The sequence below is a fragment of the Pelophylax lessonae genome (assembly GCF_965119305.1).
Source record: "Pelophylax lessonae genome assembly, chromosome: 8".
NCBI lineage: Eukaryota > Metazoa > Chordata > Amphibia > Anura > Ranidae > Pelophylax > Pelophylax lessonae.
This window is the reverse complement of record NC_138775.1, coordinates 239,019,968-239,047,181: the sequence shown is the minus strand read 5'-3', so window position 1 is coordinate 239,047,181 and position 27,214 is coordinate 239,019,968. Positions and strand designations below refer to the sequence as shown.

Below are 27,214 nucleotides of genomic sequence, written 5' to 3'. Positions count from 1 at the left end.
CAGCTCCATCCCCCCGAAACATGCATCTCTAAAGGGTGCCTGGAGATTTGTTTTTTCACCTTTGCAATCAGCAGGAAGCAGGTGTATCATCCCCTCAGCTGGCTGTTATTAAGAGCTGGAAATGTGTAAAAACTGCAGCTACAGGGATAGACAGAAGGTTATGCACACTGATGGGTCACAGGGAATACTCATGGGAAGCTTCCTCATAGATCTACAAAAACACTCCCCAGTCCAGCTGCAAAGCCAGCAGGGTCATCCTTCACCCATCATGGTGGGCATGCCCTATAGTGCCTTTAGGGACTTGACCTCCCCCTTTGGGTGGATTACTGCCCTGGGATCTGTATAGCACCCTGCCAGTAAAATGCACTGTACACTGGAGGTCACTGCCTACAGGATCCAGAGCCGACCAGCAGATGTTACAGGCTGTACCCACTCTTGTATGTGGGGCCTGGGTACAGTCCCTATTGGCCTGCTGGCCATAGTGACCTTACCTGGATAAAGCCTACTTCTGCCTCACTACCATGTGAGCGTAAAGCCTCGTACACACAATCAGATTCCCGTACGATAGAATTCAACTTCAGAAGTCATGTGTTGAATTGTTTTGTATGTATTCTTTCGTTTCTGAGCATGCCTAGACTTGCTCTTACGATTTTTTTCAGACTAATGCCCCGTACACACGTGCAGATTATCTGCAGACTTTTGTCTTCAGATTTACCTTTTCTATGTAGTGCAAGGGCCTGCCGGATTGCATACAAATTGAAAGTGTTTAGGTTTGACCTCATATTATATGGTTTTGGTAAGTCTGCAGATAATCTGATAGTGTGTATGGGGCATAAGTTTCAGGGTTAAATAGCACTTGTGTTCATTTTGACACATAACAAGAAGCAGTAAACCTCTGTATACTGATTCCATTTCATTTCATCATCCTCTAGTTGTGTTAAATGAGTGCGGGGGGCGCGGCAGCGGCGGCGCGGAGTTCCACCTCCCTGAAATTAGTTTTTGCAGGTTGGGATGCCTGGGTTTTATGTAAAGCGAAATCAATGGTAAGTTGTAGATTTCTCTCTCTGCTGGAGATGTGACTGTTCCCAGATGACGCCACTAGATGGCGCTCTCCCCTAACACTTCCCATACTTGCTGCGGTTGGGGCTGTGCATCTCAGACACGTGACTCTGCTAACTTCCCCAGTATAGAGCTGACTGTGCGACGTGCTGTAAAGGAAGTGCTCAGTGACGTCATGGTGGTAAGTTCTCGAGCAGTTCTGCTTCAGAAAGTAATGGCTGCAGTAATGAATGCTGGCAGTGACATTGCACACAATTCTGTCCAGTAAATGTGAGATAGAGCAGACAATGGTGAGCATTGCTCACAGCTTTCAGTATTAGGGTCAGTGTCTGTACACAGCATGGGGGGTTCTGCAGGTTGCAGTGCAGGAAGACAGCCAGACATGCAATGATAGTGGTAGTAGTAATATTAGGTATATAAATTGCATTCAATGTTTTCCCAGCACTTCCCATAATATGTATTCACATCAGTCCCTGCCCTCAGGAGCTTACAATCTAAGGTCCCTATCTTGCATACAAATACTGAGGCCATTTTTACAGGCGACTACCTACGATTATGTCTTTGGAGTGTGGGAGGAAACCTGAATACTTGGAACACCCGTGCAAGTACAGGAAGACCATGCAAACTCCATGCAGATATCTTCCTGGTTGGGATACAAACTGGGGACCACAGATCAGCCCAGCTGTGTTGGGACACAAGTCCGAAACGGTCTGAGCTATCACGCTTGGAAGCTGTCAAAGCCAACAGCCAATCATAGGTGGAGGAGGGATTCCCTGCCTAGCAGCTGCACACATGTAAGTAGTGTGTAAACATGCTAACCACTAAAGCCTCGTACACACGCGTCAAAATTCGCCAGGGAATTTTCGTCCGACGACCGATCTGCCGATTTTCGGCTTGTTAGTATGATAATCCGACAACCGACTCCGACTTTTCGGGCCGAAAAAAATCTGGTGTGCAGGCTATAAAATTGTTGTCCGTTGTCAAAACACGTCCGATTTTCGTGCAGTCAGTACAGATTTTGACAGGGAAAAATCTAATGAGCAAGACTAGGCATGCTCAGAGAAGAAAGAACACAAAGAAAGCAAACCAACACATGGCATCACTTCTGAAGTATAATTTTGTCGGGCGAGAAAATTCGTGTGCAGTCTAGGCACATTCCAACCAACAAAACACCACTCTGGACAAAAGACGGACGACTGGTCGGCGGAAAATCGTTGCGTGTGTACTAGGCTTAAGTCATTAAAGAGGAAGTAAAGTCCAAAAAAAAATCAGAGGAAAAAAAAAGCCCTGTAAAGAGAAAGGCATAATGAGCTAGTATGCATCGCATACTAGCTCATTATGTAGTACTTACCTTAAAACGAAGCCCCCGCCGTGCCGCCACCTCAGCGACAGGACGGCGACATGTCCTGCCGTCCCGCTTCCGGGTTCGCGTCCTCCGGCCATCTGATTGGCCGGAGGCGCGATTACATCACTCCCGCGCATGCGCGCGGGAGCCGCTGTTCACGGCACTGAGCTCTGAAGGAACGGCACGGGTGGCCGTTCCCTCAGAGCGCCTGCGCCGATGACGTCATCGGCAGTTTGCGCTGTAAATATCTCCTAAACGGTGCAAGTTTGGGAGATATTTATAGCACCTATAGGTAAGCCTTAATATAGGCTTACCTATAGGTAAAAGTTATACAAGAGGGTTTACAACCTCTTTAAGCAGATCGGTCCTCACTATATGGGCTTATTCACACAGATGCTGAGACTCATCCGCCATGCTGAGCCGCTTTCAGCTGCATCTGTATCCACCTCAGAGCCGCATGCAGGCAGCCAATAGAAGTGGATGCAGACGCATGGACACAGTTGTATGTCAATATCTGACTTGGGGGCAGGAGCAGGTGCACAGATCTGAACACAGAAACAGGAACATCATAATACCACCGGTGAGCGCAGTTAAAATTTGCTGTGCTTTATTCACTGTCATTCATGTTTATAATACAGCAAAAGTTTAAAGCGGAGTTCCGCCCTCCCAAAAAGAAAAATGTAAAAGTCAGCAGCTACACATACTGTAGGTGCTGACTTTTAATATTGGGACACTTACCTGTCCTGGAGTCCAGCGATGTCGGCACCGCAGCCAATGTTTACATCGGCTGTCGGGTGCTGCCGCCGCCAATGCCGGTCAGTGAAGCCTTGCGGCTTCACGGGCGGGTCCCTACTGCGCATGCGCGAAGAGCGCTGCGCATTTGGATTAGCTCGGTGGCGGGGGAAGGAGGAGGGGGCCAAACTTCAGAGGGACGGCGCCATCTCCCGGAAGTGGGGAAGGGTACCTGTCAAAAACAGGTACCCGTCCCCCCCTCCCCCCTGAAAGGTGCCAAATGTGGCACCGGAGGGGAGGAGGAAGCAAATGAGCGTAAGTTCCACTTTTGGGTGGAACTCTACTTTAAAGTGGAAGTATGGGGCCAAATAAAAAAAATATTACCTATATGATACAGTCTGCCAGTAGCATTAATGCAGCAATGTTCTTTTTTTTTTATTCCCCCTTGTAACATAGTTTTATCCTTTATTGATCCCGCCAGTAAATCTTTTATTTTTTCCACTGTAACAGACCAATCGTTCCAGTTAAAATAGAACTAAAACCATTGCTTTAATAGTTTCAAAAAGCAGGTACATTCCCGGAATCCCAGAAACTTAACTGTCACATTGCTTGTTCTCTCAACCAAACTGTCAAACTATTTAATGGCAGGGTTCATAACTGATCGCATGTGCAGCACCATGAGCGTTGCAGATGAAAGATGGCAGCTTCCTTGGCTGGAAACGATAGGAGGTTTTAGTTCCGCTTCAAAGTGACACTTACCAGGGTTGACCCTAACCATAAATCACTGCAATGGTGCTTCTAATGGTCGGCTTTATTCATATGGTTTATCATTTTTTTCCCATAAGAAAAGGTTGCAGTTATTGCTTTAGGGCCTCAGTGAAATGGACATTTGAGACGTTTGATGTAAAGTGCGTAAATATGTCTGCACCTTGGAGAGACCTCTGCATTGGTTGTGCAGTGTCCGGGAATTTGTAGTGCTTGCAGAAACACACATGGGTGTAAATCCTCGAACAGAGATGTATGTCTGTGTGTTAGTACACGTAAGCATAGCATACACCTGTACAGCCATTCATTACTATGCAGAGTTATAGGCTATGTCTTCCGGTTGTGGAAATACACCTTCAGTTTATGTCTGATGCCTGAAGGTGTCCGTGTCATGGGGCCTTATAGGTTTTGCAAACTGAAATATAAACCTTTAGGGCCAATTTAAGTCTTTCTTTTGCGACAACACAAACGTCATCGCAGTGCACAGCAACATACATGGACACACTGCAGTGTCCTTTATTTTGAATAGCACCCCAACACACTAAGGCAACACACTTGCATTGTGATGTGCTGCAATGCATGGAAACACTACAGTGTATTGCAATGCATTGCAGCAAAAAAATTGTCCAATTTTCCAGGATATTTTGATACAATTGTATTTAGTGGGCTGCCTTAGAGCCCATTCACACAGGGGCGACACGACTTGCCGGGGAGACCTGTGAAGTCGTGGTGCACAGCGTGCACCGTGACCTTGGCGCGACATGCACGGACTTCATATCATTGAAGTCAATGCAAGTCACCTCCAGGTCGCCCCAAAGTAGTACAGGAACCTTTTTCTAAGTCGGAGCGACTTGTGTCGCTCCTATTAGAACGGGTCCTGTGCTAATCTATGGCAGGCGACCCACCGCGACTTGTCAGGCGACCAAGTCGCCTGACAAGTCGCGCTAGTGTGAATGGGGGCTTAATGCAACGCACATTAATGCGTGATTTAACACACAATAATTAGCGCACTTCATAACTGTAAATGTGCCCTTTAAGTAAACCCTTCATGGAAAAAAAACAGAGGTCAGCATTGATCTACTGTACATCTGACAATGCTAGTTGCTTGACTGTTGTGCCAATGCTCTAAATTCAGTACTTTCTGAGTCACTGAGCTGGAACAAGTTTGCAAAAAAGTTGGTAAAAATTCCTTCCAGGATTGGCAATGGTTGCTTTAGCCAACGTTCACATTGGGTTGATTTGACGTGTCAAATCGGAGCCTATTGCCGGCAATGGCACCGTCCGAATCGATGAGACGCTGACTTTGCGGCGCCGCACCGATTCCCAAAAGTAGTTTCTGCACTACTTTTTGCGACATCAGTGGGCGATTTCAATAGACATCTGTGCATGAACCCGCACAGATGTCTGTCTAATTGCCCCCGAAGTTGGATTGAAAATGCCAATTTGAAATCACTCGAACAATTTCAAACCCACCCTCAGTGTGAGCCTACACTTAATGTTTCCCTTATCTTAAGAGGAGATGCAAGTGTGAAACAATGATATATTAACCCCCATCCCACCCACCACTGCCCTAACATGGTTATTAGGCAATGGACTTCCTGATCATGTGACCGCTGTGATTGACTATCCCAGTCATCACATAGTCAGGAACCTGTCCTGCTGACTTCCAATGATGCCTAGATACTGGGAGCTGTCAGTGACAGCTCGTTTACTATACTAGGAACTTGCAGTGAGCATGCTCTCAGCTGCCATGGACACAAATGTGTGGCATGTGGGCATTAGGGCCCACCCGCATTGTCGCAACTTTGGATTGTAAGCTCTACAAGAAGGGCCCTCCTATTCCTTCTGTATTGAACCGTATTGTAGTCGTACTCTCTCTCCCTCTTACATTGTAAGCTCAAATGAGCAGGGCCCTCTGATTCCTACTGAATTGTATTGTAACTGTGTTGTCTGCCACCATGTTGTAAAGCGCTGTGCAAACTGTTTGTGCTATATAAATCCTGTATAATATTAATAATTAAGGTTAAACCGAAACAAAGGGAAAAAACTCTTCCTTCTGCAAGAAGTGTTTTCAAGTGCCCCTTCTACTGTTGTGTCCCAAAATATAAAACAAACTAAAAATCCAGGAAGAGAGAAATTTGATCATGAAGTGAGTTCTCCTCAGTAGAGTTCCTGGGAAGTGCTTGTTAGAATTCTAACTCTCCAGCATCTATCAAAGATGGAAATTGTCTCTCTGCTATGTCTATGCAAATTCCGTCATACTTTCTTTATCTTTCTCCTTCATGTAGAAATTTGCACTACAGCTCAAGGCCAATCTTGAGAACATCACCCGGCTTCGGCCTGTAGGAGATGACTTCCGCTGGTTTCTGAAGGTGAGAGAATACAAGTATTGGTGTCACCTATTTAGAAATGTAATACAGTGCAGTAATACCTTGGTTTGCGAGCATAATTAATTCCAGCAGCATGCTTGTTATCCAAGACACTCGTATATCAAATCAAATTTTCCCATAAGAAATAATGGAAACTCAGATAATTCGTTCCACAACCATTTATTGTTATAAATAAAGATATGCTGCTATCATATCTAAAACACAGTACTGTACAGTATAAGCATGCCATCCCCTCTGTTAAATAACATTATGTGTCTGTACTGTATTTAAAAGATGCTGATCCCTGCTGTATCAGAGCGTCTCCTGGCGCTCACGTGACTCTTCGGCTCTCTACTTCTCTCCTCCCCGGATGATGTCAGCGGGAGTGCTCGGCCCCGCCCACCGGGGAGAGCAGAGAGAAGAGGAGTCACGTGAGCGCCGGGAGACACTCTGATACAGTAGAAGTCAGCATCTTTTATATACAGTACACATGATGTTATGTAACAGAGGGGATGGCATGCTTGTACTGTACGAAACCACTTTAGCATTGTTAAACCACTTTAACATTGTGAGTCTAATACTGCTCGTATATCAAGGCAACATTTTTAAAAAAAATGTTGCTCGTCTTTCAAAACACTCGTAACCAGGTTACTCGCAAACCAAGGTATTACTAAAACTGTATTTCATCAGTGGGCAAAATTCCTTGTTTTAGTATTGAAGTTGCAGGTTTCCTGGCTAGACCAGCACCTTGGAAATGCAGCCTGTCAATTCTTTTAAAATTAGTGAGACTGTGGAAGAGATGTGTTCTCTTGACTCACACCCATGGACACATTTTTTGGTACCCCTACAGCTCATTGAAACAATGCTGCATTACTGAACAGGGATTAAATGTAAAAGCAATTGTCTTATCTATACCTGCACACCTTTGGAATGCTGTAGAGCAGGGGTGTCCAAACTATGGTCCTCCAGCTGTTCAGGAACTACAATTCCCATGAGGCATAGTAAATCTCTGACATCCACAGACATAACTAGGCATGATGGGAATTGTAGTTCCTGAACAGCTGGAGGGCCATAGTTTGGACACCCCTGCTGTAGAGTAAAGCAAGTTATGCCAATTGGAAGATTTCCTTGATATTATTTTTTCTGGGAACAAACCAAAATTTGGGTTTTTCTTTTACTTTCAGTGATAACAGTAAATAAGACAAATAGAGAGGGTGATCTCCCCAATGAGGGCACAAACTACAAATATATAGGCCTGGACAGATTTGGTGGCACCCCTACACCCCTAGAAAAGATTATAAATCATTGGATCTTAGTGATTTTTCAAACTGTTTTCCACAATTAGTCACACGTATCTTGTAATTAGTCATTCAGCCTATTTATTGGAGAAAAGTGAGAGAAAACTGGAGCTTTTTGGTAAATCACATCATCTCTAGGTTCACAGATTAAAAAATGATCTGAAGCCTATTGAACATCTGTAAAAAGAGCCGAAACATGCATCCTGGAGAACCTGAGACAGCTGGAGCAGTTTGCCTAAGAAGAGTCGGCCAAACTACCTGTTTTGTCTCATTAGAAAAATAATGTGTTCCCCCCCCCCCATGTGGAATTGGGACTTTAATGGCAAACAATGCACCAATACAAAGATATAAAATGTAAAAATGTATTTAAACATCTTTAAAAGGATTTTTAGTCAAGAAACCAATCTATACACACATGTAACATAAAAGCAGCTAATCCATACAAACATCTGAGTAATAAAGTAAACATTTGAAGAATGCTGTCTCCATTCTACCCGACGCATTTCAGGTATATAACCTTTCCTCGGGGGTTTTTTTTCGAAGGAGATGCTTACATTCAATGTATTCTACAAGAAAAGGGTTTGACATTGCAGTGATAATCAGTACAGAGCATACACATAGTCAATTTACTCAGATGTTTGTATAGATTAGCTGTTTTTATGTTACTTATGTGTAGGCTTGTGACGGTATCAGATTTTCATGCTGCGATTAATTGATTAAGGTTTTGCCACGGTATACGGTATTATCACGGTATTCTATTATTAAATTTAAATTATTAAATTTCCACCTCACTTCAATTTCATTGCTGAATTTAGGGGCTTTGGTTCACTTATGCACATTATTATATAGTCAGTCAGTACAGACTCTGTGAACCAGGCCTAAAATAGGTCATCAAGCAGTGTCTGGCCTACCTGGTGATGACTGGTCCTGGCGCTCGGCTCCGATCCGATGGCCTGGTCATTAAGAGGGCAAATCCTTGTGGTCAAGAAGTGGTTAAACCTGAAGGAGGTGTTGTTTATAAATTACTTTACTATTGCTTTAGGCCTGGTTCACATGTATGCGGGTTGGTGGTTCACATGTATGCGGGTTGGCGGTTCACATGTATGCGGGTTGGCGGCCCACATTTGCACAGGCATAGCACCCCATTGATTTGAACGGGCTGCTATGCCCTCATTTTCCGCAGAAAAAAGGTGCATGCAGCATTTTTTTTAAATTCAGTGGCCTTGAAATCCATCCTGCTTTTGCACCATGCGACTAACCTGCAGTTCCTGCTCTGACAAGCTTTATGCATTTTTTGTATACGTGGGCACGGCATTTAAAAACAGTTTGCGTGTGCAGCAACGGGAGGTAAGTCGCATTGGTGCAAAAGAAGGATGGATTTCATGGCCACTGCATTTTTTTAAATTCTGCATGCACCTTTTTTCACCCGCATACATGTGAACCAGGCCTAAAGCAATAGTAAAGTCATTAATTGGTTAAACCTGCAGGAGGACCGGTGTTTTTATCTATTTATGACTTTACTATAATTAATATGACTTTACTTCACTATAATAATGTAATGTGGGCTGCTATGCGTGTGTGTGTGTGTGTATATATATATATATACATATATTAGAGCTGCACGATTCTGGCCAAAATGAGAATCACGATTTTTTAGCTTGGAATAAAGATCACGATTCTCTGTGTAACAAAAAAAAAAATTGGGATAACTTTACTGTTACGTTTATTTCTTTTTTTTTTCATTAAAGTCTATTAATTGCGTTTGAAAGACTGCTGCGCAAATACAGTGTGACATAAAATATTACAACAATCGCCATTTTTTTCTGTAGGGTCTCTGCTAAAAAATATATAAAATGTTTGGGGGTTCTAAGTACTTTTCTAGCAAAAAAAAACTGATTTTAACTTGCAAGCAACAAGTGTCAGAAAAAGGTCCAGTCTTTAAGAGGTTAAACTTCCTTTCTCCCTGGCAGAGGGAAGGAAAAGATACAATGTAATCATTTTTGTTTATAGTTACTGGCAGACTTAATGCTGAAAGGCTTAGCTGTGTGAGTGAATGAGTCATCCAGCTCACTGAAATGTATCAATTCACAAGTCAGACCCAGGAGCAGAGAAACTCGGTATTTTAAAAATGCCACAATAACAATACCGTGGCTATGCAATACCGCGATATATCGAATTACCGAAAACCAGAATATGTCTACTTATGTGTATATATTGGTTTCTTGTGTAAAAATCATTTTAAATATGTTTAAATACAGTTTTACATTTATATCTTTTTATCCGTGCCTTGTTTGCCACTAAAGTCCCGATTCCATATGGGGGATACATTTTTTTTTATTGATTATGGGGATGCTGGTAGACAGGCACCTGACTTATTAAGGGTGGAAAACTTCAGCCACAGAGATTGCTTGTTTGCAGTTAGAAAATATAAGGTTGCGCCCCTCGTTTTTGTCCATGCCATTTTCATTTGTTTTATTATTTAAAGTGTTTGTTACCCTAAAAAAAAAAAATTGATTCTGCTCCTTTAAAGCATGTTATGCAGCACAGTGTTTGTGCTGTGTCATTAGGTCCCCTGTATCACCTAAAAAAACAGGCTGATCCACCAGGCTGATCCTGCCAGTTTCTGCCCTCCCCCTGTACACTGACCACGGTGTATCATGGCTGCTGAGATTGTAAGCTCTTTGAGGGTAGGGACTGATGTGAATGTACAATACGGTATACAGTAAAGCACTATGTAAATTGCCGTCTCTATATAAGTTAGTAAAAAAGTAAAATAAAAACTGAGATTTATTATTTCAAACACTGACTGAGGACCGTGTTTTAGTATTTTATTGCTACAAAAGCCCATTTAGGCTGAATCCTATTATTTATTCTTTCATCTGATGCTTGTATACTAAGTAAAAATCCCAGACTCTACCAGACTTGAACCTTACGATTTGTAGATGCAAAAAAATTCCTTTTTTTTTTTCTCTTGTAGCTGAAGTGTGGGAACTGCGGAGAGGTGTCAGACAAATGGCAGTACATAACGCTAATGGTGAGTTATACAGCATATACATGTACTAATAATTGTTTCCGGGACAACTACATACATGGTTACATCTCTACAGATGCAGATGATCTGTCAGTGAGTGCTGGTTACATTCCAAGAATGGGAAAAGAGCACCATCAGCCTCCAACCAATGTGCGGCCATTGTTCACTGAAAGCCAGTATACACTGCTCAAAAAAATTAAACAAACACTTTGAAAACACATCAGATCTCAATGGGGATAAATATCATTCTGGATATCTATACTGATATGGACTGGGTAATGTGTTAGGAAGAAAAGGATGCCACATTGTTTGATGGAACTGAAAATGATCAACCTACAGAGGGCTGAATTCTAAGACACCCCGAAAATCAAAGTGAAAAAATCATGCAGCATGCTAGTCCATTTTGCTGAAGTTTCATTGCAGCAACTCAGCAGTTTGTATGGCCCCCACGTGCTTGTATGCATGCCTAACAATGTCAGGGCATGCTCCTAATGAGACAACCAATGGTGTCCTGGGGTATTTCCTCCCAGATCTGGACCAGGACATCACTGAGCTCCTGAAAAGACTGAGGTGCAACCTGGCGGTGTCACATGGACTGAAACATAATGTCCTAGAAATGTTCTATTGGATTTAGGTCATGCGAGCATGGAGGCCATTCAATGGTATCAATTCCTTCCTCCTCCAGGAACTGGCTGCATACTCTTGCCACATGAGGCCGGGCATTGTCCTGCATCAGGAGGAACCCAGGACCCACTGCACTAGCGTAGGGTCTGACAATGGGTCCAAGGATTTCATCCCGATACCTAATGGCAGTCAGGGTGCCATTGTCTAGCCTGTAGAGGTCTGTGCGTCCCTCCATGGAAATGCCTCCCCAGACCATCACTGACTCACCACCCAACCGGTCATGCTGAACGATGTTACAGACAGCTGAACGGCTTCTCCAGACCCTTTCACGTCTGTCACATGTGCTTAGAGTGAACCTGCTCTCATCTGTAAAAAGCACAGGACGCCAGGGGCGGACCTGCCAATTCTGGTGTTCAATGGCAAATGGCAGTCAAGCTCCACATTGCCAGGCAGTGAGCACAGGGCCCACTAGAGGACATCGAGCCCTTGGGCCACCGTCATGAAGTCTGTTTCTGATTGTTTGGTCGGAGATATTCCTACCAGTGGCCTACTGGCGGTCATTTTGTAGAGCTCTGGCAGTGCTCATCCTGTTCCCCGTTGCACAAAGGAGCAGATACCGGTCCTGCTGATGGGTTAAGGACAATCTTCGGCCCTGTCCAGCTCTCCTAGAGTAACTGCCTGTCTCCTGGAATCTCCTCCATGCTCTTGAGACTGTGCTGGGAGACACAGCAAGCCTTCTGGCAATGGCACGTATTGATGTGCCATCCTGGAGGAGTTGGACTGCCTGTGCAACCTCTATAGGGTCCAGGTATCGCCTCATGCTACCAGTAATGACACTGACCCTAGCCAAAAGGAAAAACTAGTGAAAAACAGAAAAGCTGAGTAGGGGAAAAAAATGTCAGTGGCCTCCACTTGTAAAACCATTCCTGTTTTAGGAGTCATCTCATTGTTGCCCATCTAGTGCACCTGATATTAATTTTATTAACACCAACGCAGCTGAAACTGATTAACAATGCCCTCTGCTACTTAACTGACCAGATCAATATCACAGGGGTTTAATTGACTTGATGCTATACTCTGATTAAAAAATGTTCCTTTAATTTTTTTGAACAGTGTATTTGCATACATGGAGCAGATTTTTTTAAACCTCCTTTACCTTCTGAGGTTGAGCATTCTATAAGGCTAGGTTCACACTAGTCTGCACAATAAAACAGCACTTTTCACAGTGCAGGCTGGTGTAGCGTGGACTCCAACAGGGGGGCGGCGTGTTTTATGTTTCTTTTTTTTTCATCTTTATATGAAGTGTCCCATAGTGACACTTCATTCATCGCACTGCATTTTCAGCTCTTCAACACACTGTGTATTTAACAAACTTTTGCATTTTTTAGCACTTCAAGGCACAGAGAAAACAACTGTTGTATTCTATGTGCCGTAGCAGTGACCTGTGACGATGTGGAAAAATGCATCTCATCACACATAGTGCAAGAAAGCCTTAAATAACCTGCTTTAGTGCATGGAACTGTAGGCACAGTGTACATATGCGGTTATTTAACCACTTTCTGACTGCCAGCAGTACATTACTGCTGGCTGGCAGCAGCCAAAGGCATCACGATGTAACCCATATGTTGCAGTAAACTTCCTGGTTTGGAGGTGGGTGTTTGGGCCACTGTTGATGTGTGCTGTGATTGGACACAGCAAGAGTTTGTCAGCAGGTTACAGCCAACTATTTTGACTGTATACCTGCTGATCAACTGTGGAAAATCACAGCACAGAGATCTGTGTGTTTGTAAACACAACACACAGGTTCTGGCTGGATTTCTACCTGCTATCAGGTACCGTTCAGAACTAAAACCAAGGAGAGACCCAGCCAGATCTGTGAATAAAAGCAACACACATATACTTGCATACACTTGTTAGACACTCAATTACTTAATTGCCCTCCTGATCACCCCTGTCACCCAGCCAGTGTCATTAGTAAAGTGTACAGTATTATCACTGATCGCTGTTTTAGTGTCACTAGCGGCATCAGTGTCAGTTGGTGTCCCTCTCAGCCAGCGTCAGTTAGCTCCAGATTGTCCGCCACACTATCACAGTTACACTATAAGTTGCTGATCGCCACCATTACTAGTATAGTGTTTGTACAGATCAGTATCTTGATCACGATCAGAACTCTACAAGTGTCTCCAGTGGTATTGTTTCCCAAAAATGCAGTGTTAGAAGGATCAGTCCTGATCGCCGCCAGCACTTGCAGCATGTAGCAGAATACATTTTGGCCTAAATATATTTGGAAATTTGATCTATTTTCTACTTTCTGTTATAAAACATCTTTTTGTGACCTTTTTTCGTTTTATATAAAGAGGAATTTTAAAACCCAGTGGTGATCAAATACCAGTGAAAGATAGCTCTGTGTGAAAAAAAAATGTATTTAAATTAATTTAAAATAAATTGAATTTGGGTACATTGTTGCATGACTACACAATTGCCAATTAAAGTAAGTAGCACAGTGCTGAATGGCAAAAAATGCCCTGGTCATGAATGGGCTAAACATTCCGGAGGTCAGTTGTTTAAAATAAAAACAATTGTTGCATTGGGTGCCATGGGTCACAACCAGCATTACTGCATAAATGCATTATTTCTTGTGTTTGTAATTATTTTCTAATGGACGGTCCTGAATGTTGAAGAACTGATTGCATTAGGGTAGATTGTTTCAGAATGCAGCTTGAAGGATGATTTCCTTCTATAGATGGGACCCGATCTGGTTATACCTGCTCTTCTTCCTTCTTGCAGCATGTGAATGTGATTAAAGAATAGGATTTTTATGAGACTTTTACTTGGCTGGTGTTAATGAGACTTTTCTTGTTGTCACCTGCAGGACAGTACCCCTCTGAAAGGAGGCAGAGGTAGTGCCAGCATGGTACAGAAATGTAAGCTGTGCTCCCGGGAAAACTCTATAGGTAAGTCTTCACACACGCTACATCCTGAGAACTGGGAGGAGGGGGATGAGTGTCTTTAAAGGAAGAGAGGGTAAAATGTTATGAGATCATTTTTGAATTATTTTAACATTTAGAAGGAAGGCATTTTGGGAGTTTGTTATTTTTAGAGGGCATCCAGGAACGTATTCACAGATTTTCACTTTTTCCACATTTTGTTATGTTACAGCCTTATTCCAAAATGAATTAAATTCATTATTTTCCTCAAAATTCTACAAACCCCATAATAACGGGAAAGAAGTTTGTTTGAAATCTTTGCAAACTTATTAAAAAACTGAAAAAATAACATGTACGTAAGTATTCACAGCCTTTGCTCAATACTTTGTTGAAGCACCTTTGGCACCAATTACAGCCGCAAGTCTGTCTGAGTATGATGCTACAAGCTTGGCGCATCGGTTTTTGGGCAGTTTCTCCCATTCTTTGCAGGACCTCTCAAGCTCCATCAGGTTGGATGGGGAGCGTCGGTGTACAGCCATTTTCAGATCTTTCCAGAGATGTTCAGTCGAGTTCAATCCAGGCTCTGGCTGGGCCACTCAAGGACATTCACAGAGTTTATCTTGGCTGTGTGTTTAGGGTCGCTGACCTGTTGGAAGATGAACCTTTCCCCTAGTCTGAGGTCCAGAGTGCTCTGGAGCAGGTTTTCATCAAGGATGTCTCTGTACATTGCTGTATTTATTGTTCCGTAGATCCTGACTAGTCTCCCAGTTCCTGTCGCTGAAAAGCATCCCCACATGCTGCCACCACAATGCTTCACTGTAGGGATGGTATTGGCCAGGTGATGAGCGGTGCATGGTTTCCTCCAGACAGGACGCTTGCCATTCAGGCCAAAGAGTTCAATCTTTGTTTCATCAGACCAGAGAATTTTGTTTCTCATTGTCTGAGAGTCCTTCAGGTGCCTTTTGGCAAACTCCAGGTGGGCAGTCATGTGCCTTTTACTGAGGAGTGGCTTCAGTTTGGCCACTCTACCATATAGGCCTGATTGTTGGAGTGCTGCAGAGATGGTTGTTCTTCTGGAAGGTTCTCCTCTCTCCACAGAGGAACCTTGGAGCTCTGTCAGAGGGACCATAGGGTTCTTGGTCACCTCCCTGACTTAGGCCCTTCTCCCCAGATTGCTCAGTTTGGCTGGGCGGCCCGCTCTAGGAAGAGTCCTGGTGGTTCCAAACTTCTTCCATTTATGGATGATGGAGACCACTGTGCTCATTGGGACCTTAAATGCTGCGGAAATGTTTCTGTACCCTTCTCAGATCTGTGTCTCGATACAATCCTGTCTCGTAGTTCTGCAGACCATTCCATGGACTTCATGGCTTGGAATACTTACGTACTTGTGTTTTTTTTTATTTTTTTTGTTTTTTTCTTTTTAATAAGTTTGCAAAGATTTAAAACAAACTTCTTTCACGTTGTCATTATGGGGTATTGTTTGTAGAATTTTGAGGAAAATAATTCATTTAATCCATTTTGAAATAAGGCTGTAACATAACAAAATGTGGAAAAAGTGAAGTGCTGTGAATACTTTCCGGATGCACTATATATACTTGTCTTACAAATTCCTATTATTTTCCCTTTTTTGGCAGTGCAAGTAACATCCTTACTGCTGACTTAAAGCCTACAGTGGTTGTAAAGACTGAAGTTTTTTTTTTTTTTTTATACCTTCAAGCATCCCCCCCCAGTACTTACCTGAGCCTCATCTTGATTCAGCGATGTGCATAAGAGCAGCAGTTCTCCTGGGTCTCTTACTCCTCATTGGCTAAGACAACAGCGGGAGCCATTGGCTCTCACCACTGTCAATAACAGCCAGTGAGCCAATGAGGAGAGAGTAGGGATGTGGCAAAGCTACACATCATGTGTGAATGGACGCACAGAGCAGCGGCTCGGGTGCTATGGGGCACTCAGCAGGAGGGAAGGGTCCAGGAGCGCCACCGGGGGACCCAAGAAGAGGAGGATTGGGGCTGCTCCGTGCAAAACCATTCACAGATCAGGTAAGCATGACATGTTTTACTATTTAAAAAAAAATGTGCCTTTAATAGCACTTTAACTTCAGGAAAACAGAGAAATACACTGATGAAACACCTATTTAGAAGATGTGTTACATGCCCAAAGATTTATATCTAGACCTGAGATTATTCTGTTGAAGTTCAGTAACACTTGTAGGAGAAGCAGCAAGCTGTCGAGCAAATCTCTCTGTCACTCTTTTCTTTGCCCCTATCAGTATGCTCCTTGCACTGCAGAACAACTGATTGGCTCTCTGTGCTGATTCCCCCTCTTACAGTCTGATGTACAAGGACTGCAAGAGGCCGATACCAGGTCAAATGCAGGTACTTGCACTGCTTACATTTAAAAAAAAAAAAAAATTAAACTGAAGTTTAAGGAGAAGTAGGGGCAAAGCTCTTTTGGCCCCCTCCACAGCCCAGCACTCTGACGAGCATTGGAGGGGCAGACAGTCCCCAGGTCTCTGCTCACTGAAGATTGAGAAGTGAGTCTTTGATTGCTCAATTCTCAGTTTAGAGATGGCGGGGGGACAGATGCTGCATCCACCTGGATGTCTGTTTTCAAACCTCATATTTCTTTTTGAAGTCAACAACTACAAAAATCGGGTACTTAGCAGTCTCTGGAGGCAAGCGTTGTCTTCCTGCAGCCAGTTCTTCTTAGCACCATGGGTCCCAATCCCACCATCTTGGATAAGGGAGCTGGCTGTAGCTTCCTGAAGAATCATGGCCGGCTTCTCACTGCAAATGCAGAAGGTTGTGTGATGCTTTGTGGATGGTCCTGCAGTCTCATGGAACATGTGACCTCACATATTCCAGGAGACTACGGGAGGGCTGGGAAAGGGACATCATCCTCATCTAGGCAAGGATTGCAGAAGTGGGAGCAGGTACCAATAAAAATTAGTACTCCCTCTTACAAAAAATAGCGGGAGGGAACGAACCAGCACAACTTCTCTTTATGAAGGTCCACTCAAATGATATGTTATTGGATACAGAGCTGGATTAATTTGTGTCTTTTTTATTTTGTCTAAAGTTCAGCATTTTAATGATCTTTCAGGAGATTGTATTGTCTCTGAACTGACCGATCTGCTCTGAATGAGCGGGATAATAAAGTGTAATTGTTCTGCAGCACTGCCAAGCTAGCAAATTTTGCAAATATGTATTGATAAAACATGGCTGCCCCCTCCCAGTGTGCAAACAGGATATATATACAAATTAAAAGAATAAAATACAAACAATGCACTTTTTTTCTAAAACTTTAATACAGCAGGATAGAGCACGCTTAGCCTTTTCACTTCTGCAATTGCCTTGGTGATCATTTATGAGACCAGCCATTTGAGGGCTTGGAAGTTCCCTTATTAGCTAGTATAAGCACACTGGTAACAGGTACAGTTTTCACCAGGGACATGCCTTGGATTTGTTTCTTTTTTTTTGGGGTGGGAAACCATTCAATCAATGCATTTATTTTCACTTAAAATACGGCTAGTGTAAGTACCTGATTTTGTCTTTACACCAGCCTCCTGAATGTGCTTACACTAAACATGATGACAGAAGGAAAGAGAAGGGGGCAGAGGGATTACCTCATCAGTCTGCTGCTGCTCCCTTCTTCATCCAGTAAACAAGCTAAGGGTGTGTTCTTGATCAAGCTGACTTGCTGCTGCAGTGGTGGTTGAAGATCTGACCTCCTTGTAAGCAGTTCCCATTTGTGTTTCAACTTTGTATTTATAAGCTTGCCTGGTATTCCCCCTAATTTTGGAAATTCCCTTTTTTCCTTTTTTAATGCAGATATACTGAGCACTTCCATGCAGCCGTACAATGTAAGTACCTGAGGGTCAGGATGTTGCTGTCCTCACTCGGTTTGGGATGGGTACCGCTATCTGCTGCTGCTGAACTCTACTCTCATGTTGTTGTGTTTGGGTTTCGCTCAGGCTGAAGACAATGAAAAATTTAAGACTATAGTGGAGTTCGAGTGTCGAGGACTGGAACCTGTAGACTTTCAGCCACAGGTAACTGAAGCAGATACAGAATTCAAAGTATATATTGTTTAAACGTCCCATTTATTAATAACATCCCTGGTGTCAGAACCAAGTTTTTTGGGGGGGGATCTGCACTTAAAAAAAGCAACTTTAAAAATGTGCTTTCTGCTTTGCTTGCTTTGGGATTCTGATCCAAGAGAAGTCCTATTCATTCCAATGTAGGGGGAAAAAGGTTCTGGGAGGAAACCTGTCACATGACGTTGACTGGGCTTCTGTCACAAAGTGTTGTCTGCATTTTCATGCAGAGAACACACCGCAAGACACCAAGCTCTTCATTTTATGAAAAGTAATGCAGGGACAGATTTTTAATTCTGGTCAGCCAGTCTTGTGATTTATAAATTAAAGGCAGACAGCATAACCAAGAAGATCACACTAATTCTAACTGTTTAATAACAGTGCTGCCTGTTTTACCACCATGCACGTTGGACAGAGGTCATGCTACTGATACATTTATCAGTCAGTAGGTTGAATATGGAGAGCTGGCAAGAAGATGCAAAGTTAATACAGGAAATAAAGATGTTACCTGCTTGCCCATGCAGATATTGCAGATATTTTGGCGGGTAAAGCAGTTCACATAACTGTATTTCAACTATGTATTTAAAAAAGGAAATTAATACCTTTCCTTAATTTTCCTTTCCTGGTGCCTATCCATGGCAGCATATGCATGGTTGGTTGCTCCACCCCCGGCCAAACCACAGGACGGTTATAACTTTATAAAAGAGGGCAACTCCTCCCATCCCATTTTTGTAACTAGACTCAAACCAGCCACAAGGATAAGAACAAGGGAGGGGAATATGCTACCATGTATAGGCACCAGGAAAGGAAAATTACAAAAAAGTAAGTATTCAATTTTCCGGTTTCCTGGTGCCTTCATGTCAGCATATACATGGTAAATAACTCGCTACCAGGGAGGGAATGCTGATGAAAAGCAGAAATTTTAATTGACTATTACAAAACGGAGACTAGCCGAATAACAGTCAACCAAAAATCATTCCCAGAAGTCCAGCGCTAGGGGGTGCATGTATATGAAAAGAGAATTGCAGCATTTGGTTCCAGAAGGGTCAATGATAATGACTGTACCACAGTTATTATTTTATTTTTTATTTCAGGTACTTATATAGCGCTGTCAATTTTACGCAGCGCTTTACATATACATTGTACATTCACATCAGTCCCAGCCCTCAAGGAGCTTACAATCTAAGGTCCCTAACTCACATACATACATAGTAGGGCCATTTTTTTTTATACAGGATCCAATTAACCTACCAGCATGTCTTTGGAGTGTGGGAGGAAACCGGAGTACACGGAGGAAACCCACGCAGGCACAGGGAGAACATGCAAACTCCAGGCAGGTAGTATCGTGGCTGGGATTTGAACCAGCGACTCTCTTGCTGCTAGGTGAAAGTGCTAACCACTACACCACTGTTCCAATAAAAATATTTATTTATTAAAAAGAACAGTCAATGTTCTACGGTTCAAAAAGATCATTGCAAAAAACAGAATAAACCATGCAGTATACGTTAAGCAGATTGCGCTCATAGACCATGGGTTTCTCCTCTGCAGAGGCTTACTGTATTCTATGTGTCCAGTACTGTGATGAATGGAGACCAGTGTCTGTCCGGGTGTCACACTGGATCTGGTCCCGTAAATGGGAAGTGAGGGAGCTGATCCCGCTAGTCCTGTGGATGGGAAGTGAGGGGATGGCAAAGCGGGGAGGCCAGCTAGTGGCCGGACATCAGGCTGCGGTGCGCTGGATGTGAAGTCACTAATATAGGGCAGCGCTTAGCTCACAATCCATCAAGGAGGCTAAAGGGGGAACACAAAACAATTGGAGCAAGCTGTAGAGGGCTGTCGTCATAACAATTCATTTCCGGCATGGCCTTTTGTCAAGTCATGTGACAAGACAGTCGAGGGAGTTTAAATAGAAGGCTGGCCTGGAAGTAATATTAATCTTAAAGGCAAAGACCGAAACATGACACGATAAAGGGCCACGCCCGAAACACGTTGTCACGATGATAGTCTTCTGACAGCTTGCTCCATCCGGTTTGTGTTCCACCTTTAGCCTCCTTGATGACTTTTGAGCTCACTCTGTATTGATGACATCACGTCCGGCGCGCCGCTCTCCCTTACCGGCTGCCTAATGTCTGGCCACTAGCTGGTCTCCCCGCTTTGCCATCCCCTCATTTCCCATTTAGGAGACCAGCGCCAGCGTGAAGCCCGAGCAGAGACTGGTCTCCATTCACGGCAGTCTGGGACCTGGATAATAGGATACAGTAAGCCTCTGCAGAGAAGAAACCCATGGTCTATGAGCGCAATCTGCTTAACATATACTGGCTGTCATAGTTTAATATGTTTTTTGCAATGATTTTTTTGCACCTTTGAACAGTGACTGTTCTTTTTAATAAATCTTTTTTAGTCTACATTGGAACTGTGGTGCAGTCATTATCATTGACTATTCTGGAACCAACTGCTGCCATTCTTCTTTTTATATACATGCACCCCCAGCGCTGGACTTCTGAATTACATCCCATTTAGCACCTGTACCTTTTTTGGAGTTAAGACTAGCCAGATCTAGGCTGTAGTGAGCCATAAACATGGAGAACAAGGACCAGCTGGCTGCCTTGCAGACTATTTTTGGGGAGACCTTTGCCAAGACTGCCCATGAGGATGAAATTGGCCGGGGGCGGAGGAATCAACCATGCATATGCTGCAATGTATAGGCACAAGGAAAGCATGTTTGGCATTCCTCTTCAAACTTATGTTTGCTTAAAATGGCTGCTCTACTATTGTTCTGGATTGTGTACATCATCATGATGTGTCTTCCTGTACATTATATAGCAACACACATCAGAAACAAAAGAAAAAAACTTTTTTCTGGAACTTCACTTTGATGCAGGTGGCGGTTCCATTTCTAGGCACAACAAACATTAGCGTCTGAAATGAAAACTGTCTGTGCTGCTCCAGCAATGAATCACATGACTCCATATACGTTTCTATGATGGGTTATGAGATGCAATGGAGAATTATTGGTTGCAAAGGCATTTCGTACTGGATGCCCAACTTCTTTTAGGCATCTTTCATCAGATTGGTCGCTCAGCATGTTGTGCTCTGTTGCATAGACTCATTCACAGGCCAGTGTTGTAAAGAACAGAGGGGGCTGCTTCTGTGCACCTTTAGCTGATCTTCCAGAAAGTGGCCTAATCTCTTTAGTAGATTACTGATTAGTCACTCTTCCATCACCATGTCACACTGATGTAACCAATTATTGTCCATTATGTAAAGTGGGGATTGTGGAAAACAAGTGAGAAATATATTGGCTTACGCAGTTCGGGTGTTAGTTCTGTGACATATGTCACCCCGTGTGTGCTGCATGCCACAGTTAAAGAGTCAGGTAAACAAATCAGCTAAGGATTATAGCAGTTTATCTATAGAGTGTATACATTGCTTGAGAGGCATGGGAAAAATATATCAGGGCAGTGCTGACCAGTTTGTAAGAGAGAGGCTCATATACAGCTTCCAGCCCTCTGACCATTATAGAGATCAGGAAATGCGATATTCTAGACAGGAGCTCCAAGTGTAATAACCCTGATGCTTTTATTCTAGACAGGAGCTCCAAGATATTAACCCTGATGCTTTTATTCTAGACAGGAGCTCCAAGTATATTAACCCTGATGCTTTCCACTATGTGTAGTAGCAGTAATATTTAGTAGGAATTGTATAAGTTGTTAATAATATGTGCTATTCCTTATGCTATCCCATCTAATAGAAACTGTGCACAGAGGATGTTGTAAGCTCGGTATGGCTCTCTATTTCATATCACAGCATTCCTAGATAGCAGCTGTGAAGCTCTGTGTAAAAATCTACTTTACTTTTACAAGTCTGATGTCCATGCATTTAAAAATGGTAATGGATATTTTACCAGTACTTGTGTGTAAATCCATTTCCAAAATAAAACATTAAATATATCCCTTTGCAGCAATTTAAAGGCATTTTTATTTTTTAACTTAGAAGCCAACTAGCACCAATTTGTGTCTCACACATGCAGACCACTACAAAAGTCAACCAAGTAAATATGCCGACGGCATGTCCAGTCTAGCGGACAAGACGGAATGTTATGGGTTTGATGTGCAGCAATATGAGAGCCTATGAAGGGGACATTGTTCTAGAATAAGCATTTTACTGATTATTTTATGTCAGTACATGTTTACTTTATCTTCAGTAAATGCTGTTAAATGGAGAGCACTAGATGATTCTCCATTGAGGAACACAGATTAAGCTTCTCTGGAGATAGCTGCAGTGGTCTGGGCTGGATATCTATTCCAGAAAAGATCGTTCTGTGAAGGGGCGATAACCATTGCTGGGATTTATTTTTACACAGGGATCTTCTGACCTCATATAGTCTAGAGGTCGATTAATAAGGGAAAGCGTACACCTATTTATCCTTGGAAGAAGTGTTTTTCAAGTTTAAAAAAAATAGCAACATTGATTTTTTTTTTTTTTTTTTTGACTAGTCCGTTTTAGGGAAATCTGAAAATAACAGGTGATCTAAATTGATGTGGGACTGTTATTTATTTCATTTTATCAAATGTATTTCACATTTATTTCATTTGAATGCACTAAGATCTGTTTGGAATGAAGTTGTGGATTATTATTATTTCGGTTTAATGCACATTTGCAGGATACTTTTAATTAAAATGATGAAATTTAATTTTTGGGCACTAGGATATTGTTTATTTTTTATTTACATTTATATGAATGAATGATTCACATAATGATGTATATTTAGGAAATGTACAGGGATGTATTTAAATATTAGCAGGGCTGGGTCTATCCTATTTGATCTGGGGGTGCAGTTTAAAAAGTCATGGGCCATAAAGTCAACATTGTGACAGATACAGGGAACAACGAGTCAGAAACCAGAAATAGTGTCTGACAGGGAGTGCAGAGGCAGTGCAGAAGTGAACAGGGAACTCTAGTATGTAGTAAGCTGTCATTAGATTAGGATGATTAAAAAGAACCTGTGCCTCCTTATATCAAGTGTTCCTATCGGAGTCCCTCCTTACATCACTGGACCTTATCAGAGTCCCTCTATGTGCCCATTGGAGTGCCCCCTTGCATCAGGTCTCCATTGGAGTGCCCCCTTGCATCAGGTGTGCCCATTGGAGTGCCCCCTTGCATCAGGTGTCCCCATTGGAGTGCCCCCTTGCATCAGGTCTCCATCGGAGTGCCCCCTTGAATCAGGTGTCCCCATTGGAGTGCCCCTTTGCATTAATTGGCTGCATCAGAATACCTTCTTACAACAACTATCCACACCAGAGTACCCCCTTACATCAACTGTCCCATCAGAATGCCCCCTTAACATCAAAGGTCCCATCAAAGTCCCCCTTACATCACTTGTCCCCATCAGAGTGCCTCATGGATCGGTGGATGCACTCTTAGAGACCTGGAAGGCGCAGTTCTTTACAACACAAGCTTGCATTGAAGCTGTGTTTTGCTGCTAACTCCTCTTGGTGATTTCAGCAACTGAACAAGCATATCGATCATTATCAGGGTAATGTGAAAAATGTTGCATTTCATTTGGACATGAAGGTCCCAGAGTCTGGAGGAAGAGTGGAGAGGCACACAATCCAAGTTGCATGAGGTCCAGTGTGATGTTTTCACAGTCAGGTATGATTTGGGCAGCCATGTTATCTGCTGGTGTTGGTCCACTGTGTTTTATCAAGTCCAAAGTCAGAGCCGCCTTCCACCAGGAAATTCTAGAGCACTTCGTGCTTACCTCTGCTGACCAGCTTTATGGAGATGCCGATTTCATTTTCCAGCAAGACTTGGTAGTTTTGACGGTATGGGCAGGTGCCAATACCTGGTTTATTGATCATGGTATCACTGTGCTTGATTGGTCCGCAAATTCCCCTGACTTAAATCCCATAGAGAATCTGTGGGGTATTATCAAGAGGAAGATGAGAGACACCAGACTCAACAATGCAGACAAACTGAAGGCCATTATCAAAGAAACCTGGGCTTCCATAACACCTCAGCAGTGTCACAGGCTGATCACCTCCATGACACGCCGCATTGATGCAGTAATTCATGCAAAAGGAGCCCCGACCAAGTATTGAGTGCATACTATACTGTACATGGACATATTTTTCAGTAAGCCAACATTTCTGTATTAAAAACCCTTTTTTTATTGGTCTTATGTAATAATCTAATTTTCTGAGATACTGAATTTGGGGTTTTCACTGGCTGTAAGACATAAGCATTTCTTTATTTCAATTTTGAGGATTGTCACTCTGTGTGTAAGGCATTTATATAAAATATACGAGTTTCTCTTTTTGAATTGAATAACTGAAATAAATTTAACTTTTTGATGATATTCTAATTTTATGAGATGCACCTGTATATTGTCCTTTAGCTAGTAGTAGCTAGTCACAATCAAATCAACATGTTCTGTAATGCTAAAGAGGTTTCACGGCTTATCCAAACCATTTATTAAGTTCTCTTATACCTTCACAGACATTGTGCTGTATTTGTCTTTCTACAGGCAGGCTTTGCTGCTGAAGGTGCAGAGACTGGAACACCCTTCAATGAAATTAACTTGCAAGAGAAGGTAGGTGTGTCCTGACCCATTTATCATTATCTAGCCAATGAGGGTATTTAAAAGAAAATGATATTTAGTCATACAGTACCTATTTACCGTGGGTTATATGCTACCTTCTGGTACCTTCGGGTGATTAAACATTGGTCAAAAGAAAGCTGCAGAGACATCTTCTGTATAACCCCTCCCACTATTTCCATAAGTGATGGAACTCTGATCTCTAGTAAGAAAAGATTACCTCTTTTCTAAGGATGATTTTTTTTTGCTCTCTAAGATTCTCCTATCAAGATTCCTGGCTGCACCATAATCACAGAGGCTCCTTCTTCAGCTTCCAGATTGGTTGACTCTTTGGTTGCTTCGAGCACTGGATCCTGCATCGGCGCTCACCCTGCCATGTGGTGGATCATAATGAGTTATCCACAGATTGCCATACAGATACAGGTGACAGAATGGTAGTCTGAGCCCACAGAGCCCTAGTACCCTCTGTTTGAATAGTTGCCTCCAGACCGATCCCTGTCTTCCTCTGGCACTCTGCTGGTCCCTTTGATGCTCAGCCGCCCTCCTACTCATCTAGGAAGGAGTTTTTTGCCGTGTCTGATTTCATGGGCAGAAATTTTGTCCTTTTAGTGGCTGTAGCTAACAGGTCACAAGCGAGCCCTTTCAGTCTCCCTTCCTGGGATAGCCTGACTTTACCTAGGCTACAGACAAATTTGCCCAAGATAGATAAGAAACATTTCTCTTATCCTTCTGAGGAACTTGATCAGGATGAGCAGATGCTTTCGGCTGAAATTTCAACCAAGTTTAGGATACCATTGCTACCCTTATTAATGCCATATGCTCTTCTTTAGCGTTAAAGCAGCCTGCGTCTTCTCACCCCAAGATCTCTCATATGGGGTCTCTACAACTGACCAAACTTGTTAAGACTATCCCAGTCCACCCACTTAAAGGCATTCCTATGTGGTTACTGGCCTCACCCTGAAATGCCCCCCCCTCCTGTAGAGGATGTTATATGACCCAGTGGAGAAAAGGTTAGAGGGCCTCTTTACATACCTTTTTACCTTGGCAGAACCTGTCATGCAGCCTGTGATTGTTTCCATGGCAGTTTGCACTAAGTGCATGGCCTGAAATATCTTAATGGAACCCTCCGTTAACCACCAGCTAGAGCTTTTACCTGTGGCCTTACACTACTGCATGAACAGCTTGGCAGATATGCTTCACCAGATCTCCAGGATGAGTTTCTTTTCTGTCCATATGCGGTGGATTGTTTGGATCAAGAAGATCAGGGGGTTAGAGTACCCCCCCTCCCTTTTCGAAAAAGGAGGCCCGTGCTTTTTCAGGTACTTCTTATCTTGAGGTTAGGAAAAGTTATTTTCTTCTTCCTCAGGCCTTAAGCTCCAAGCCTAGAACAAGGTTTAATTTGATAAGTGGGGGTGTTCCTTCATTATAAAGAGGGCTTGGAGGTTTAGGCCTTCAGAGTTGGAGGATGTCTGTCTGCCTTTAGGGCCTTCTGGTCCCAGGAACTTTGCTTTGTTTGGGTCCAAAGTGTAATTTCTAGGAGCTACAAACTGAAGTTTTGGATTTTGCCTCCTCCCCACCTTCTGCTCCCAACTTTGCTTGCCGGTCTTGGTACGCTGATCTGGTATGGCTGGTTGCCGATGCTCCTTGGAGACTTCCTCTCAGGGAAGATCTGCAGGGCCAAGGTCCAATCTTCCATCCTACTTTACAGTCGCTGGCTTTGACGGCTTGCCTGTTGAACGCCAGGTGCTGAAGGAGAGATTTTTTTTCTGCCTAGTGCCCTTCTCCTGAAGGGGGCAGTATAACCCAATGGTTAAGAAGATTAGGAGCTGTGTCCGTCAATGAACATCAGAGAAATGGATTTTACGGTAAGTCAAAAATCCCATTTTTTTTTTTTTTTTTTTTAATGGTGAACTTTTCCTTTTAAAGAGTAGATAATACTGTACATACACATGACAATAGTGATTGCATTGCTGTCCACATTAAAAGATCTGAACATTGTTTTATTATCCCTTTTAGGACTGGACAGATTATGACGAAAAGGCCAAAGAATCTGTGGGTATCTATGAGGTGACACATCAATTTAAAAAATGTTGAAATCAATGAAATCAGAATATTTGTATATTTAATGTTTACAGTGTGGTCTGCTACAAATGGTTACATGTGAAAAAATCTGAGATATAATAAACAGACCATGTGCCATAGACAGGGGAACAATGACTTGCCAGTACAGAACTTTCCCTTTCCACCCTACAAGGCTCCAGTACAATCTCAAAGGTCACCTGATTCCAAACAGCGGAATGGAGCTGCAGGATCTCCCACTTGTGTATGCGTGGTTAAATGTTGTCAATTTTAAAAGGTTTTGCTTAGAGA

General features: G+C 42.9%; 1 protein-coding gene across 1 annotated transcript; it reads left to right on the top strand.

Annotated features, from left to right (window-relative positions):
- The first annotated feature begins 1,130 nt into the window (after positions 1–1,130).
- Positions 1,131–26,963, top strand: CZIB (CXXC motif containing zinc binding protein). The gene is made up of 8 exons (XM_082266031.1): positions 1,131–1,240; positions 6,190–6,273; positions 10,546–10,602; positions 14,096–14,177; positions 17,981–18,012; positions 18,124–18,201; positions 24,773–24,838; positions 26,861–26,963. The coding sequence occupies exons 1-8, from the start codon at positions 1,235–1,237 to the stop codon at positions 26,936–26,938; spliced, it is 483 nt and encodes a 160-aa protein (XP_082122157.1). The 5' UTR covers positions 1,131–1,234; the 3' UTR covers positions 26,939–26,963.
- The last annotated feature ends 251 nt before the right edge of the window (positions 26,964–27,214 follow it).

What these genes read in the sequence shown, in the direction of transcription:
- CZIB (XM_082266031.1), top strand. An exon ending in ACTTCCGCTGGTTTCTGAAG is followed by an intron (nt 6,274 to 10,545) that starts GTGAGAGAATAC and finishes TTTCTCTTGTAG; the next exon opens with CTGAAGTGTGGGAACTGCGG. An exon ending in CTTCCATGCAGCCGTACAAT is followed by an intron (nt 18,013 to 18,123) that starts GTAAGTACCTGA and finishes GGTTTCGCTCAG; the next exon opens with GCTGAAGACAATGAAAAATT.